General features: G+C 51.6%; 1 protein-coding gene across 1 annotated transcript in view; it reads right to left on the reverse strand.

The window, feature by feature from the left end:
• Window positions 1–15,492, reverse strand: part of PLEKHH1 (pleckstrin homology, MyTH4 and FERM domain containing H1) — a 58,890-nt gene that overhangs the window by 26,383 nt on the left and 17,015 nt on the right. Inside the window, exons 3-7 of the mRNA XM_066343969.1 lie at window positions 9,530–9,592; window positions 7,480–7,629; window positions 3,308–3,391; window positions 1,594–1,675; window positions 722–1,482 (exon numbers count right to left, since the gene is read on the reverse strand). Of these exons, the coding sequence (XP_066200066.1) occupies window positions 722–1,482; window positions 1,594–1,675; window positions 3,308–3,391; window positions 7,480–7,629; window positions 9,530–9,592 (1,140 nt within the window). The remainder of the gene's footprint in view (window positions 1–721; window positions 1,483–1,593; window positions 1,676–3,307; window positions 3,392–7,479; window positions 7,630–9,529; window positions 9,593–15,492) is intronic.

Raw genomic sequence — 15,492 nt, forward strand, 5'->3', positions numbered from 1 at the left:
ACACCTGTTTTCTACCTGTTTTCATTTTAACTTTTTATTATGGAAAACGTCAGCCATAAAAGTGCAAAGAACAAAACGAAGTCCAACCTCACATACTCGTCACCCAGCTCTACAAAGATTAGCTAGCGCCTGGCTGGTCATATTTAATCAGTGTGCCCACCAAGACCGTTGATTCTGAAGCAATTCCACCAGACAGCGTGTCATTTTATCCAATGGTGCAAGTAAGGAAGCTAAGGCTCAGAAATAATGACAGCCGACAGGTACGTGCCACTCTTTATGACCCACTGCTGCAGGTAGTACTACACGTTAATCCTGTAAAGGAGGCACTATTGTCCCCACCTTTTACATATAAAGAAACCGAGGCACAGAGCTTCAGGAACTTGCCACGGGTCCCAGACTTAGCAATTCAACCCTACTGGTTTGATTCTGGGACCTGTGCTCTTAGCCACCACACTGCACCACTTCCAAGAGTCACGGAGACTAAACAAGAAAATGTACACACAGCACCAGCTTGGTGAGGGGTACACGACAAATGCTTGCTCAGGACAGGGCAGCTGGCCTCTGCCCACTCACACCAGATCCTGGCTCTGCCTCTCGCTGGCTGGACAATCTGGGCAGGCCTCCCGGAGGCAGCAGGAGGACGGCTGCCCTCTCTCATGATCAGGGTGCAGCTGGGCTCCATGAATAGTGGCCTCTGCCCAGCCCCCAGGTGGCCTCTTACCCAGGATGGAAACCGGTGCAACGGGGGTGTGGGCGGTTTGCTCCCCAAATCCACTTCCTCCAGCTCAGCTCCGAAGGCCTTCGGGCTCTCCCCTTCCTCCTTCCTCCTGCCTGGGGCTTGCTCCTCCATCTCCATCTTCTCCGGTTCCTCCTGGAGTCCAACTAGGGCCGCCACCTCGGGAAGGCCTGAGGCGTGGAGGGCTGAGACGGTCCCAGTCTCAATGCTCACCAGGTGGCCGAAGTGCCCAGGGCCCACCTGGGGCTGGCTGTGGTGCCGCTTGGCCAGCTGGACGGTGTCACGGGGGGTGCTGGGAGCCCGCACCTTCGGTAGGGTCAGGCTGCAGCCAGCGCCACCTTCCCTGGCCGAGGTCTTTGTCCCAGGAAGCGACCCTCCCTGAGCAGTGACCAGGATCTCATCCCAGGATGTCAGACCACGTCTGGGAGTGCGAGCCCTCGTGCACAGCTGGCCAGGAGAGCCCTCTCTTCCCAGGCGAGGTAGAAGGGTCTTGGCTTCTGACAGTTCCCCGGGATGGACCACGATGGAGCCGGACTCCTCCGTGGGGCTTCTCGTGTTAGGGGCAGAGTCCTTGGTCTGCAGAGACCCAGGAGAAGGTGCAGGCAGAGCTGCCTTCAGAGCATCCTGGGCCTGAGGACCGCTGTCCGGCCCCATCGGCTGGGCTCCTGGCCCCGAAGAGATGGAATCCTGCTCTGGGTCCCCCTGAGGGACCACCAGCAGCTTCTCTGATGGAGTCATCTGAAGAGCTATGGTTGGGGCAAAAACAGACATATTGAGAACTCCCTTAATTTAGCACCACACCCCAACACACACACACACACACACACTCATACACACACACACCCTGCCCTGCTTACCTTCTAGAGCATCTTGAAGGGCTCCCACCTGCTCTGCCAGGTGCTGATTACAGCTTCTCAGGTGCTGATTCTCCATCTCCAGCTAGGCAGAAGGAAAATGGGAGATTTAGAATACTCAGCTTACAGGTTTATACATATAATTCCAAAGAACTTTAAAATCCTTTTTAAAGATCAAATCTTCAAGAAAGAACAGCGCTACCCTGTGACCTCCTCCCTCTCTCTGTGCTAACTAGTTCTGGTTGGGATAGAATTCCATTTGGCAACCCCTGCACTTTTTTTTCCCCTAGTTTCATTTCTAAGCTTTCTAAAACTGTGAAAGACACATGCACCAAAAACTGCATACCACGTCAATGAACAGCTTAACCAATGATGCTGAAACGAACGCTCACGTGACTACCATCCAGGTTCAGAAACTTGCCAGGACTCCCAACAACCCTGGGCTTGCCCCTTGCTCATCACGAGCCCCTCCCTCCCCAGAGGCAACCACTCTGCTACGTTCAGAGACAGGAGACTCACTTCCTTGCTTTCTGGGTTTTTATCATCTACGTCTGAATCCTTACACATATTGGTTTGTTTTGTGCTCATTTTTGAACTTTTTATAAATAGAATTGTACAGTATGTACTTTTGTGTCTGGCTTCTTCTGAACAATGTAATGTCTGTGAGACCCATCTTCATGGTTGCTGCATTTTCTTTTAAATGAAATCCAACACACCTTTTAGCAAGAAGTCAGGGCTGTGCCTAAGAACTTGTAGTCTAGCAGGTGACTGAGCTGTATATCCACAGAGAGGAACGGGAGGCAAAATAACTAATACCCCACAGGGATGAGCCCATGTATCACAACAGAGGGGAAATGAGTTTTCATTCATATATATATATATATATATATATTTATTTATTTTTGTATTTTTGAATTTTCATCTTTTTCCTTGTGTTTTGAAAGAGGATTTGGGGGGGGGGATTGTTTGTTTTTTGTTTTGTTTTTTGTTAGTAGCACTGCAGCTTCTAGCCCTGAGTTTTCTAAACAAAGCTGTAGGAAGCGATGAACTAGGAAGTGATGAAGTCTGTGGGAAGCAGAGCAGCGGCTGTCGAGGGCTGGGGGAAGAGAGAATGGAGTTCATGTTCACTGGGCACCGAGAGTGTGTGATGGCGAAAGGTCTGGGAGACAGACCGTGCTGACGGCTGTGAAAGACAGAAGAAAGTGCCACTAAACTGCACACTTAAAAAAAACCAGTGACAATGGTACATTTTATGTACATTTTTAGAAGTTAAAAAGAATGGAGAAGACAGAGAGAGTGGATGTTGAGGGCCACGCGTGCTCCCCAGCAGGAAACTGATGCGACCTGTCAGGAGTGAGGCCCACCCTTCAACACCGCACAGAGCTGCCAGGCGCTCCTGGGAGACCCCGCTGCGGCCGGGGCGGGGCTGGGGGACGTGAGGGGCGGAGGGTCTCAGTGTGCGTGGATGGCGAGGGCCACGCGTGCTCCCCAGCAGGAAACTGACGCCACCTGTCAGGAGTGAGGCTCATCCTTCAACACCCCACAGAGCTACCAGGCGCTCCTGGGAGACCCCGCTGCAGCCGGGGCGGGGCGGGGCGTGAGGCGGAGGGTCTCAGTGTGCACGCTGAAGGGAGGACAAACGTTTGACAAAATGAAAGTCAGCCAAGGCCCCTCAAGTAGCAGGGGGCAGGCTCCCCGGGAAGAGGGTGGGACTCACCTCTGCTAACTTCAGTGTCACCCATTCCTTGATCTTTGCCGCTTTTTCCTGAACGCTCTTGGCTTCCTTGGCTCTCATCTGCTTCTACGAGAGGAAGTGAATGACAACAGTCACTGGTGCCCGAGTAACTGGGGGTGGGGAGCCCTGACAAGACATATCAGGGGACTGCCCGGAAGGGGTGGGGCCTAATAGAAAAAAAATAAATTCATGCGTGAATATTTTAAATATTTTTTGAAGTGGGAAAGGCCTTCCTGAGCATCAGAGAAATCCCAGAAAGTTATGAAGGAAAAGGCTACCAAATCTGGATCATCACTATAAATTACTGTCTACAAAAATAAAGAATCCCTTTTAAACAAAATCAAAAGACCAGTTGGAGGATGGGGCGCAACACAAATGACACAGACACGGAGGGCCAGTCTGGCATCCACAATCCAGAAAACGTGCCCACAGCCTCCCCTGCCCAGAGGCCGTGAACCAGAGCAAGGATCCAAACAGGAGACAAACAGGAGACGTGAAGGGAGAGCAACCCTCAGAACGCCGTTCACCCTCAATCATCATTTTAAGAAATTTGATAAAAAAAAATAAGACATCGTTTTCCTCTATCAGACCAACACAATTTAAAAGTTTGGTATTATCCCAAATCGTCAAGACTGTTGGAAAACAACCCCTCTGACAAAATTGGCAAAGCCTTTTTTGGGGGAACAATCTGATAACACCCGTCAACATTTTAAGTGTACATATTATGGAACTAATAAATCCACAGCTTAGAAACCGTTAGTTACCATTTGATCAAGTGACAAAAACAAAAAAGCCTCGGCCCTGGCCGGTTGGCTCAGTGGTAGAGCGTCGGCCTGGCGTGCAGGAGTCCCGGGTTCGATTCCGGCCAGGGCACACAGGAGAAGCGCCCATCTGCTTCTCCACCCCTCCCCCCTCTCCCTCCTCTCTGTCTCTCTCTTCCCCTCCCGCAGCCAAGGCTCCATTGGAGCAAAGATGGCCCGGGCGCTGGGGATGGCTCCTTGGCCTCTGCCCCAGGCGCTGGAGTGGCTCTGGTCGCGGCAGAGCTATGCCCAGAGGGGCAGAGCATCGCCTCCTGGTGGGCAGAATGTCGCCCCCTGGTGGGCGTGCCGGGTAGATCCCGGTCGGGCGCATGCGGGAGTCTGTCTGACTGTCTCTCCCTGTTTCCAGCTTCAGAAAAATACAAAAAAAAAAAAAAAAAAAAGCAAAAACAAACAAACAAAAAAACCCCAAAAAAGCCTCAACACTGGAAGTCGCCTGAATGTCCACAAATAAGGGCGTGGCTTAATCAACAACGTGAACACGGAATGTTGCGCTTTGACCTGCAAAGCAGGAACTGTTTACAGTGAACCGTGGATAACAGTGAGGAGCAGAAACAAAGGACTGGGGATGAAAGAAAAATTGTCACTTTATAGGTCTTCTGGGTTTTTGTATTCTTTACTATATGTGTGCACTATCTTTACAGTTAAGAAACAGAAAATAGTCTGACCAGGCAGTGGCGCAGTGGATAAAGCGTCGGAATGGGATGAGGAGGACCCAGGTTCAAGACCCTGAGGTCGCCGGCTTGAGCGCGGGCTCATCTGCTTTGAGCAAAAGCTCACCAACTTGGACCCAAGGTCGCTGGCTCGAGCGAAGGGTTACTCGGTCTGCTGAAGGCCCACAGTCAAGGCACATATGAGAAGGCAATCAATGAACAACTAAGGTGTCACAACAAAAAACTAATGATTGATGCTTCTCAACTCTCTCTGTTCCAGTTCCTGTCTGTCTGTCCTTATCTATCTCTCTCTCTCTCTCCGACTCTCTCTGTATCTCAAAAAAAAGAAAAAAGAAAAAAGAAAAGAAACAGAAAATAAAGCTAAGTTAGCACGTGAGTCCAGCAATTCCCTCAAAATAATCAAAAGACTCTGTAAGGTGATTGGGAAGCGAGGTTTAGCTAAAGCACAGCAGCCTAGGACAGAAGAAATGCAATCCGTGGGGCTTTGATCCTAGCCTAGGTCTATCTGCTCACCCTCGGGCCCGCCTGCCATCCCGAGAATGAGGATGACACACTTCCCTCCTGAAGCACCGCGAAGATGAAGTGACAAGTGCTCACACAGTGCCCCAGGCACAGGTAATCAACCCGGTCCACAGTGAGTACAAGTTCCCTGATGGAAAATGCATGGGAACACAGGGCAGTCTGGAGACCTTTACACAACAGCAGTAACTACTTCTGGGGAAAAACTGCCTCATAAATGTAGGATGACAGACGCGAGCTCCAAACAAGGGTGTCTGTGCAAATGAGACGGGAACATGACAATGTCAGACTCAGGATTTCTGAGCTGGAAGGACCTTAAGGTTATCTAGTTTAGGGATTTGCAAACTGGGGCCTTCCACCTGATTGCGCAGGGGCAGTGGGGGGGCATTTTTGGAAGTAAAGTGTATTGAAACCCAGCCATGCCCATTCATTTACACACAGTCAAGGGCTGTTCTCACACTGCAGTGGCATTGCTGAGTAGCTGCAGCAGAGACCACGTGCCCACAAAGCCAAAAATATTTACTATCTGGCCCTTTACAGAAAAAGTCTGCTGACCCCTGGCATACTTGGACACCCTCTCTCCACGGCTGCGGAAACTGAGGCCCAGAAGGGCGGAATGATGCACCTCCATCTGCTCCTGGCACAGCTGGGACCGGAACCAGGTCTGCGGGCTTACAGAGCAGCATTCTTTCTACCCCTACTCTTGACCTACTTATTATTGCAAAATAATTTTTTTCTGACCTAAGCTTTAGCAGGAATCATTGTGCCCACCAATCCCCAGTGCTGTCACTTCTGTGGACCCCTCAAAAGAGAACAGGAGGTGTCTTTAAAATCCATGGAAACTGACTCGAGTCCATCTGTCAAAATTCTATTTTCCCATGATTTTTCTGGAACACGTGGTGCCCCACAGACTAGCAAGCCACATCCCACAGAGGAAATGTCAGTGAACGCTGGTGAGTGATCATGAATGTGCCCACGATGGTGGCAAGGTACTGCCAGGGTTAGCTGGGACCTTCACGGAGGGCACACACGTGGAAAATGAAGTCGTCTGGTCACACTGTGGGGTCATCTGTTGGAAATGAGGCGTGCTGGCACTGGGAAAAGTTGGGTAGGTAAGCCTCATGGCAGAAGGGAGGGACAGAATTAAGATGAAGTTAATGAGGTTGTGTATAGGGAACTGGTGGGGGATGTTCCAAGTCTTTTCTCCGGAGCACAGGTGCTAACTAGCCAGAATGCTGGGCAGTGGCCTCTCCTGGGTTCCTCCTATGTGCTCAGGACAGGGGGCTCTACTTTTCAGAAGAGGCGGCCATGCTGGTCTCTGCCGACTCAGGGTCACTGAGAAACTTTGGCCAACCAGCTAACCGAGGCTGCTGGGCTGGCTCTGTGCTGATCTGATAAATACATCCATGCGAGTGTTGTGTCCCACGTGCTGGCAGGGCACAAGGCCAGGGTGGAGAAGGTCAAGTTCTGCTGACCAAACACTGACCTCATGTCCGATACAACACACAGATTTCCCGAGTTCATTCTCCAGACAGTCCTCTGAAGTATTACAACCCCTGTCTTACTGGTGTGTAAAAGGAGAATCAGCGGCTTCTGCTTGGCTTGTGTGTGTATGTGTGTGTGTGTGTTGTGTGTGTGTGTGTTGTGTGTGTGTGTGTGTGTGTGACAGAGACAGAGACGGAGAGACGGACAGAAGATACGGACAAACAGACAGAAAGAGAGAGAGAGATGAGAAGTATCAATTCTTTGTTGCGGCATCTTAGTTGTTCAGTGATTGCTTTTTCATATGTACCTTGATTGGGGGTCTACAGAAGACCAAGTTACCCCTTGTTCAAGCCAGCGACCTTGGGCTCAAGCTGATGAGCCTTGCTCAAACCAGATGAGCCTGCACTCAAGCAGGCAACCTCGGGGTTTCGAACCTGGGTCCTCCGCATCCCAGTCCGACGCTCGATCCACTGCACCACCACCTGGTCAGGTCTTGACTGGCTCTTAATGTACCTTCCAACAATGAAATCTCCACATGAAAGAGGAACAGAGCTCCCCACACTGAGGAGTCAAGCAGAGGGGCTCTGCTCCAGCAGCTGGGCCAATGCACACAGATGCTGCAGAGGACGCTGGTGCTCTGCTGCCGGGCAGCCCTTACCTGCTTCTCCAGCTGTGCCTCCAGCTGGCAGATGAGCTCATCTTTGCCCTGCATGGCTTTCAGCAGTTCTTGGTACTTCTGGTGCAGGCTGCCTGCTGAGCCCACATTCTTCAGATTGGATAGTTTCACCTTCTCTTCCATCACACCCACCTGAAAAGGATCAATCGTCTCTTAGGGTTGGGATGTGGGGGTGTAAAATGGTCACCAAATGGGAGGGGACGCTTTCTGATACACCAGGCCAAGACTCCCAGGCCCTTACCCAGGGCGACTGGGCCAGTTAATTCTATGACCATTTATTAAATCCCATCTGGGAAAAACAAACAAACAAAAAAATAATTGACAAGGAAGGAACAGCTGGGAGTTGGGTCCTCTAATTTTGGGAGCCATGGTAGGGACGAGCCAGGCAGGACAAACAGCCCTGGAGGAGAGGAGCCGCTCCAACCTCACTGGCGGAGGCGTGTGCTGCTCACTGCATGGCCGCGTGCTTCCCGGTATTTCCAGCCCTCTTGCAGTTAGACGGGCGTGGAATTCACGCCAGCCAATGGGTCTGAGAGGAATGTCATGATATTTCTGGGCTCAAGTGTTTAAAAGCTGGTGGAAAAGCACCCAGCTCTCTTTCCCTACCCTGGCAACCAAGGAGGCTGCATGTTCCAGAGGGTCCAGCTAGAACATGGGAAGCTCCAGGAGCCTGGGTCCCTGGAACACTGTGTGCGGCAGAACCCCCAGCTAGAACATGGGGAGCTCCAGGAGCCTGGATCCCTGAAACACTGTGTGCAGCAGAACCCCCAGCTAGAACATGGGGAGCTCCAGGAGCCCGGGTCCCTGAAACACTGTGTGCAGCAGAACCCCCAGCTAGAACATGGGGAGCTCCAGGAGCCCGGATCCCTGAAACACTGTGTGCAGCAGAACCCCCAGCTAGAACATGGGGAGCTCCAGGAGCCTGGATCCCTGAAACACTGTGTGCAGCAGAACCCCCAGCTAGAACAGGGGGAGCTCCAGGAGCCCGGGTCCCTGAAACACTGTGTGCAGCAGAACCCCCAGCTAGAACAGGGGGAGCTCCAGGAGCCCGGGTCCCTGAAACACTGTGTGCAGCAGAACCCCCAGCTAGAACATGGGGAGCTCCAGGAGCCTGGGTCCCTGAAACACTGTGTGCAGCAGAACCCCCAGCTAGAACATGGGGAGCTCCAGGACCCGGGTCCCTGAAACACTGTGTGCAGAACCCCCAGCTAGAACATGGGGAGCTCCAGGAGCCTGGCTCCCTGAAACACTGTGTGCAGCAGAACCCCCAGCTAGAACATGGGGAGCTCCAGGAGCCCGGGTCCCTGGAACACTGTGTGCAGCAGAACCCCCAGCTTGCCCTCCATGGAGAGGCACCACGAGTGAGCACTACATGTGATGAACCACTGAGCTGACAGACTCAGTTTGTCACCTCAGCATTACCTAGTCTACTTGGGACTAATTCACTCACCCACTCACTCACTGCACTAGCCCTTCACCAGAGACTCATTCATGCCCAAAGGAAGCTCCAGGCGCCTTAATTTGTTCAGCAGTTCTAATGCATGACTGCTGGTTTTCCTCGTCCCTGCAGGGAGCTCATCAGCGTGATGAGTATGTCCACACGAGTCCATGGGGAGGGGCAGGAGAGGCCAGCAGTCACTTCTCTCGCACACTCTTTTTTTTTTTTTTTTTTAACAGAGACAGGGAGTGAGTCAGAGAGAGGGATAGACAGGGACAGACAGGAACAGAGAGAGATGAGAAGCATCAATCATTGGTTTTCCATTGCACGTTGCAACACCTTAGTTGTTCATTGATTGCTTTCTCATATGTGCCTTGACCGTGGGCCTTCAGCAGACCGAGTAACCCCTTGCTGGAGCCAGGGACTTTGGGTTCAGTCTGGTGAGCTTTTGCTCAAACCAGATGAGCCTGCGCTCAAACTGCAACCTCGAGGTCTCGAACCTGGGTCCTCTGCATCCCAGTCCGACGCTCTATCCACTGCGCCACCGCCTGGTCAGGCTCTCGCACACTCTTGTCAATCCCCTCCCCCGGTTACCTGGGTCTCTGCGTTCTCTGCTCTCTGCTCCGCCTCCTGCAGCCTCTGCTCCAGCTCCTGCATCTGCTCAACCAAAGACAAAGAGGAGACATAGGTACGGTGCCCCTACTGTGCCTGTGACATCAAGACATGCGAACTGTGCAGACATTCTTCACGGGCCGGGCTTGAACGCCCATCTCAAGTGGGCTCAAGGGTGCCGGGTAAACGTTCTCACGGTGACTCTTTATGGGAGGGTGAACCCACGGCACCGTCCGCTCTGTTGAGGGAGGAACAGCCTGTTCTTTCTCCCTCGTGTAAGGTGCCTGGGGGGGTGAGCAGGACTGCCGCCATTCGCCCTGAGGCACGGCTGCCCCAGTCTCAGGCCCGCCTCAGTCTCCTCACCACTGCTCACCCGCGTGCCTGGCATGGAGCGTGTTCCCACACGAGCTGCCAGCATGTCACCAGTGAGAGAATGTCCCTTGCCACCTGGGCAGAGCTCACTGGCTGGGGACAGATACTTCCTCACCCCGTCAAGGGTGCCTCTGACTATAAATGGCATTCCCAGCTCTCACTTTGTTTGAGTTCTTTAATCTTAAAGAAATAGATATATGTTTAAAATGCTATCCTGCTACCAGCAGACCCATATCACCCGGGTCTGAGGAGGATGGTAATTTTGGAATCAGGCCAACTGGCCCAAGCAAAGAGACCAATGTCCTTATACAAGGAGGCCAGTCAGAGACCCATCTAAGGGGAAGCCCGAGGAGCTGCTCCCCAGCCCACGGCCCACACGGCGTCCCCCGCAGCTTCGTGAGTTCGTGGGTTGGTGAGCGGAGTGTGGCTGGATTTCAGCTCTCACCTTTCCCCCGGTCAGGGCTCGGCCAAGCCACACGCCGTCACACAGGTCCTGCAGAAGCAGAGGTGATTCATTTTTAACTCTCCTGTCACACGTCATGTGCGAAGGGCTAGTCAACTGCTTCCTTCCTCACCCTGTCCTGCCCCAGGGCAACACACATCAGAGGCACACTGTCCCAGCCTGGTCCTCCGTGAGGCCAGACAGGCCTTGCTCGCCACGCTCTGCCCCAGCCCTCACCCACCACCTGTCTCTGCCGACGGGGCCTTTGTTCATCCAGCTACTCAACCTTCTCCTTCCGCCCTGGACCCTGGCTTGATATTCACCGATGAATTGAGGGATTCCTTCTCTTTCCCCTTCCAGCTGAAATTCTGCTTTCTCTCCCTGACCAAAGGATGAACGAGGAGGAGCTAAGGAGAGTTACCCAGTAGTTCACATTTCAGAACCTGGGGCACCTCTTTTCCGAGAGCAGCCCTTTCTCACCCATTTCTCCCTCCTCTCCGGGGTTGGGGAGACACAGGTGCTTTCAGTACACATTCCTTTTGAAAGGATCTGAGGTTCCCAAGTACAACTCAAGATTTAAAACAAAAATGCCCCAAACTAACCAGTTATAATAGCTCAGTTGGCTAGAGCATCATCCCCATATACCAAGGTTGCGAGTTCGATCCCCGGTCAGGGTACACACAATAATCAACCAATGAATACATAAATAAATGGAACAACAAGTTGATGTTTCTCTCTCTCAAATCAATTTTTCAAAAAAGTTTAAAACAAAACTGTCCCTTGGGCACCCAATGGACAAGACCACCTTCGACAGGCATTCATGTGCTCAGTTCAAGCACGCCCACATCTCTTCCTTCCTCTCCTGGGTTTAATAATCGTGATCAAACCTCGCAACTCAACCAGAGTCCTTAGGCCTGTCTTACAGAAGTTGCCTGACCTTCAAACATTTGCTTTGCAGCTACAGGGAAGATAACAATATAGCATAAACCAATACAAGGTGGCTGCCCAGAGCAAAAAGAATTCTACTTGGGGGGGGGGGCTGACACACAATGGTGGCCCTCGGTGACCAGATTAGTACTATATAACCTTCCCCCCTTTGACACCAGACCTGAGTGGGCTAATCAGGTTCTCTCTCCCAGGAATCTGAAATCTGGGATCGAGAAATAAGAGAGAAGAGCCAGCTGCACCACAGAACATGCACAAACTTCACCACGTTGTGATTGTTAGGTGGTTCCTTCGGCTCTGTGAGCTGTCCCAGGATCCTCCTAATAACCTCCCTGTTTGCCCAAGCTAGTCAGAGCTGGAGTTTGCTCACATCAAAAACATCTCTAAGTAATACAATTAGCAGGAATATTTGATTTGAGAATACAATGAAATATTGAAGGAGAATTCTTGACAAGTCTCCTACATTGACCGTCAGCTGGACCGTTTAGATCTAACATCTGCTCTGTAGCTCAGAAGACACAGGCTTTCCATGGGAAGTGATTGTTCCTACTTGTGACCTTCTGCAATGAGGGTTTGATGCTTTCTAACTTCATCTGATGGACAAACTTGTCTTCCTATTTTACAAATGGAGAAACCAAAGTAGAGTGAAGAACAGATGCATTTGAGTCCTGCCTCCCAGCTATACTCTTCCGTCTGGGTCAAGAGTGGCCAGAGACGCTGGTCAGAGCCACAAATCACTTCACATCGACAACATAGTGAGCATTTTCCCCCCTCAAGATTTTAATATCCCTTTAAGGTATGCTGTCATTACAGCAGACAGAAGGTCCCGCCAGCCCCGGACAGTGTCCACAGGCCCTCATTGCTGGTGCCCCCCCCCCCCCAACTGCTCTTATCTTCCCGGCAAGGACACTTGACACTCAAAGCACTTTGTATCCAGCTTCATGCTGGAGTGTTCTTTTCCCTCTAAAACTAACTTTCGAAAGTGGAAAACATTTTGAACATCTGAAACTTTTATAAGAGAAGAGTTGAAGGACCATCTGTGTATCTCTATCACTGTGTTCCAATTATTACCAACACCCCTGCTGTCCCTGTTTGGAAAGAATTATTTTAAACATCATGTTTCCATCCACTTTTTAAAGAAAATGCACTTTCTCCAATGCTGTCGCAAGAGTCCCAGGCGTGTCTATGCTGGAATGTCCTCCCTCGATCCCAGCACCAATCCCTGTCGTGATGGCGGATCACTCGCTGTTACGCGTGCGTCAAGGGCCACACCCAGAGCTCTGAGGGGCTGGAGCTCTGGGTGGGCTGCCTCTTACTTGGGGACTGTCTCTCCTCTCAGAGGGTTCCCTAGGACCGTGTCCTCAGCTGTCCTTGTAGTCTGTGGGTGACTGGGGTGACCCGCCAGCCCAGGAGGCATTAGGTTTAGGCGGCTTTTAAGCGAGATCCACTTTCTCCAGCTGTGACTTGCACAGTGAGACGCATAAGCTGCCCGTGAGCCAGCTACTGCGGCCTGACAAAACGCACTTGGCACCAGGCTGATATTTAATCCCCGTGTCCACAGCTCCCGTGACACTCCAAGATGCTGTGAAAGAGCAGCCCTGCTGCGGTGGGAGCAGTGGGTGCTCGCCTGCGCTCCCAGCACACCGCACCAGCCTGCCGAGCAGGGGCCCCGGCCAAGAGCTGTGCCATCCTGGGTCTTAGCCTCCCTCTGAAAAGCGGGTTCGGTGTCCTCACCACTGCCCTGCACCCGCTGGAGAAAGTGGTACTGGGAAGCACTAACTCTGGAACCCAACTGGCTCTGCCATGGTGTGGCTGGAGGTAAGTCCCTTAACCTCTCTTTGCCTCAGTTTCCTCACCAGAGAAAGGAAGAGTGAACAAGCCTCTACCTCCCAGGTTGTTGTGAAGATCACATAGGATGCCTCCTGTAAACTCATGTGTACAACCTCGCACTTACTGAGCAGTTTACAGGTAGAAGCTTCTTGTTGGTTTTTCATATACAAAGATGGCACTTAGGACCAGGGCCGTCAGTTTGCGTGGGACATTCTGTTTATCTGTCATCTGGAATAATTGGTAATAGGGCCTCCTTTCTCTCTCCAAAGTGTCTCAGTTTAGATAATAAATTATATGGTTATCCTACTTAGGATCCGTCTACACACAAAATGGCTTTGAGCCAGAGGGTGCCAACCATCACTATCCTTCTAGGACCTTCCTCCTGTCTGTTTAAGTGATGTTTAGCCAACAGAATGTCTGGTAAGACCTACAGTGCTGTGGGCATTTAGCCGACACAGATATAACTAAACAAGGCCACTTCCATGTGTCTGACACTGGCTTACACACTTTACATGTATTAACTTGTTTAATTTTCATCCCAACCCTAGGAGATTGGTATAATTATCCCTGTTGTACAGATAAGGAAACTAACTAGGGTAATTAGGTAACTTGCCTACGGTTGCACAGCTGAGAGCCAGAGCCAGGATTTAAACTTGGGAGGACTGGCTCCTGAGTCTATTTATTGTCAGCCACTGTGCCCCTCACAGGTCATGGAAAACCCCAGATTCCACAAACAATGCCCGGCTTCAGCTTCTCTTGGAAACTCAGAAGATCTGGACATACCTGGGTTACGCTTTCTTATGGCAATTGACCATTTTCCTCCTCTCCTATAGCACACTCCCTTGAATTCTCTGCAGAACCCATCTGTGTCACGGTTCTAACTTACTTGCAAGTATTTGAGTTTCCAAACCCCAATTTTAGCTATGAAATGTTTCTGTTACAATCAGAGACAATGCTTTTCTCCTGACCAGGCAGTGGCAAAGTGGGTCAAGCGTTGGACTGGGACCTAGAGGATTCAGGTTTAAAACCCTGAGGTCACCGGCTTGAGTGCAGGCTCATCTGGCTTGAGTGCAGGCTCACCAGCTTGAGCGCGGGGTCGCTGGCTTGAGTGTGGGATCATAGACATGACCCCAAGGTCGCTAGCTTGAGCCCAAAGGTTGCTGGCTTGAAGCCCAAGGTCGCTGGCTTGAGCAAGGGGTCACTCACCACTCACTCTGCTGTAGCCCCCTGGTCAAGGCACATATGAGAAAGCAATCAGTGAATAACTAAGGTGCTGCAATGAAGAACTGATGCTTCTTATCTCTCTCCCTTACTGTCTGTCTGTCCCTATCTGCCCCTCTTTCTGTCTCTATTACAAAAAAAAAAAAAAAAAGACAATGGTTTCCAACTTTATTGTTTTAGTAGATCTTTTGTTCAGTTGAAGTCATATGCTTAGTCCCAAATATATAAAAATGCATGACAGTGGGGCTGCCCTGGTGTCTGACTATAGGAGAGGGAGGAGGAAAAGGCCTCTAAGTCTTGTCCGAGGGCTCCACTGCACCCCTATAGCCCAGAACTTCCTCTAGGTACATGGGGTTCAAGGCGTCCACTAGAAGGATCGCTGAATGGGGCCCCGGGCAAGGCTGTGGCAGGAGCTCATGGTGGCAGATCTCAGACTTTCAGGGATGGAAAGATCCATATGGACCCTGTGACAGGAAGAGTCCTGGGCCTTCCCCACAGAGGTTTCTATTTAGCAAGTCTGAGGCCTTGGCCCAGGAATGTGCTTGTAAAGAAAATCCTAGGCCCTGGCTGGTTGGCTCAGTGGTAGAGCATCGGCCTGGCGTGCGGAAGTCCCGGGTTTGATTCCCGGCCAGGGCACACAGGAGAAGCGCCCATCTGCTTCTCCATCCCTCTCCCTCTCCTTCCTCTCTGTCTCTCTCTTCCCCTCCCACAGCCGAGGCTCCATTGGAGCAGGGATGGCCCGGGCGCTGGGGATGGCTCCGTGGCCTCTACCTCGGGTGCTAGACCGGCTCCGGTTGCAACAGAGCGACACCCCAGATGGGCAGAGCATCGCCCCCTGGTGGGCGTGCTGGGTGGATCCCGGTGGGGCACATGCGGGAGTCTGTCTGACTGCCTCCCCGTTCCCAGCTTCAGAAAAATACAAAAAAAAAAAAAATCCCAGATGATCCTGATGCAGGTGGTCCACAGAGCACATCCTGAAACACACCAGACTGGCCACAGAATGTGAAGCACAGCTCACTGAGTCCTGTAGGGAGGCATCCCCAGGCCAAGGCCCAGCAGCACGGGGCTCCTAAAATGACTTTACAGGAGCTCAGGGCTCTATCGACTCTCCGCTTCCTGAGAAATACTATTGATA

Source organism: Saccopteryx leptura, chromosome 6 (assembly GCF_036850995.1).
Source record: "Saccopteryx leptura isolate mSacLep1 chromosome 6, mSacLep1_pri_phased_curated, whole genome shotgun sequence".
NCBI lineage: Eukaryota > Metazoa > Chordata > Mammalia > Chiroptera > Emballonuridae > Saccopteryx > Saccopteryx leptura.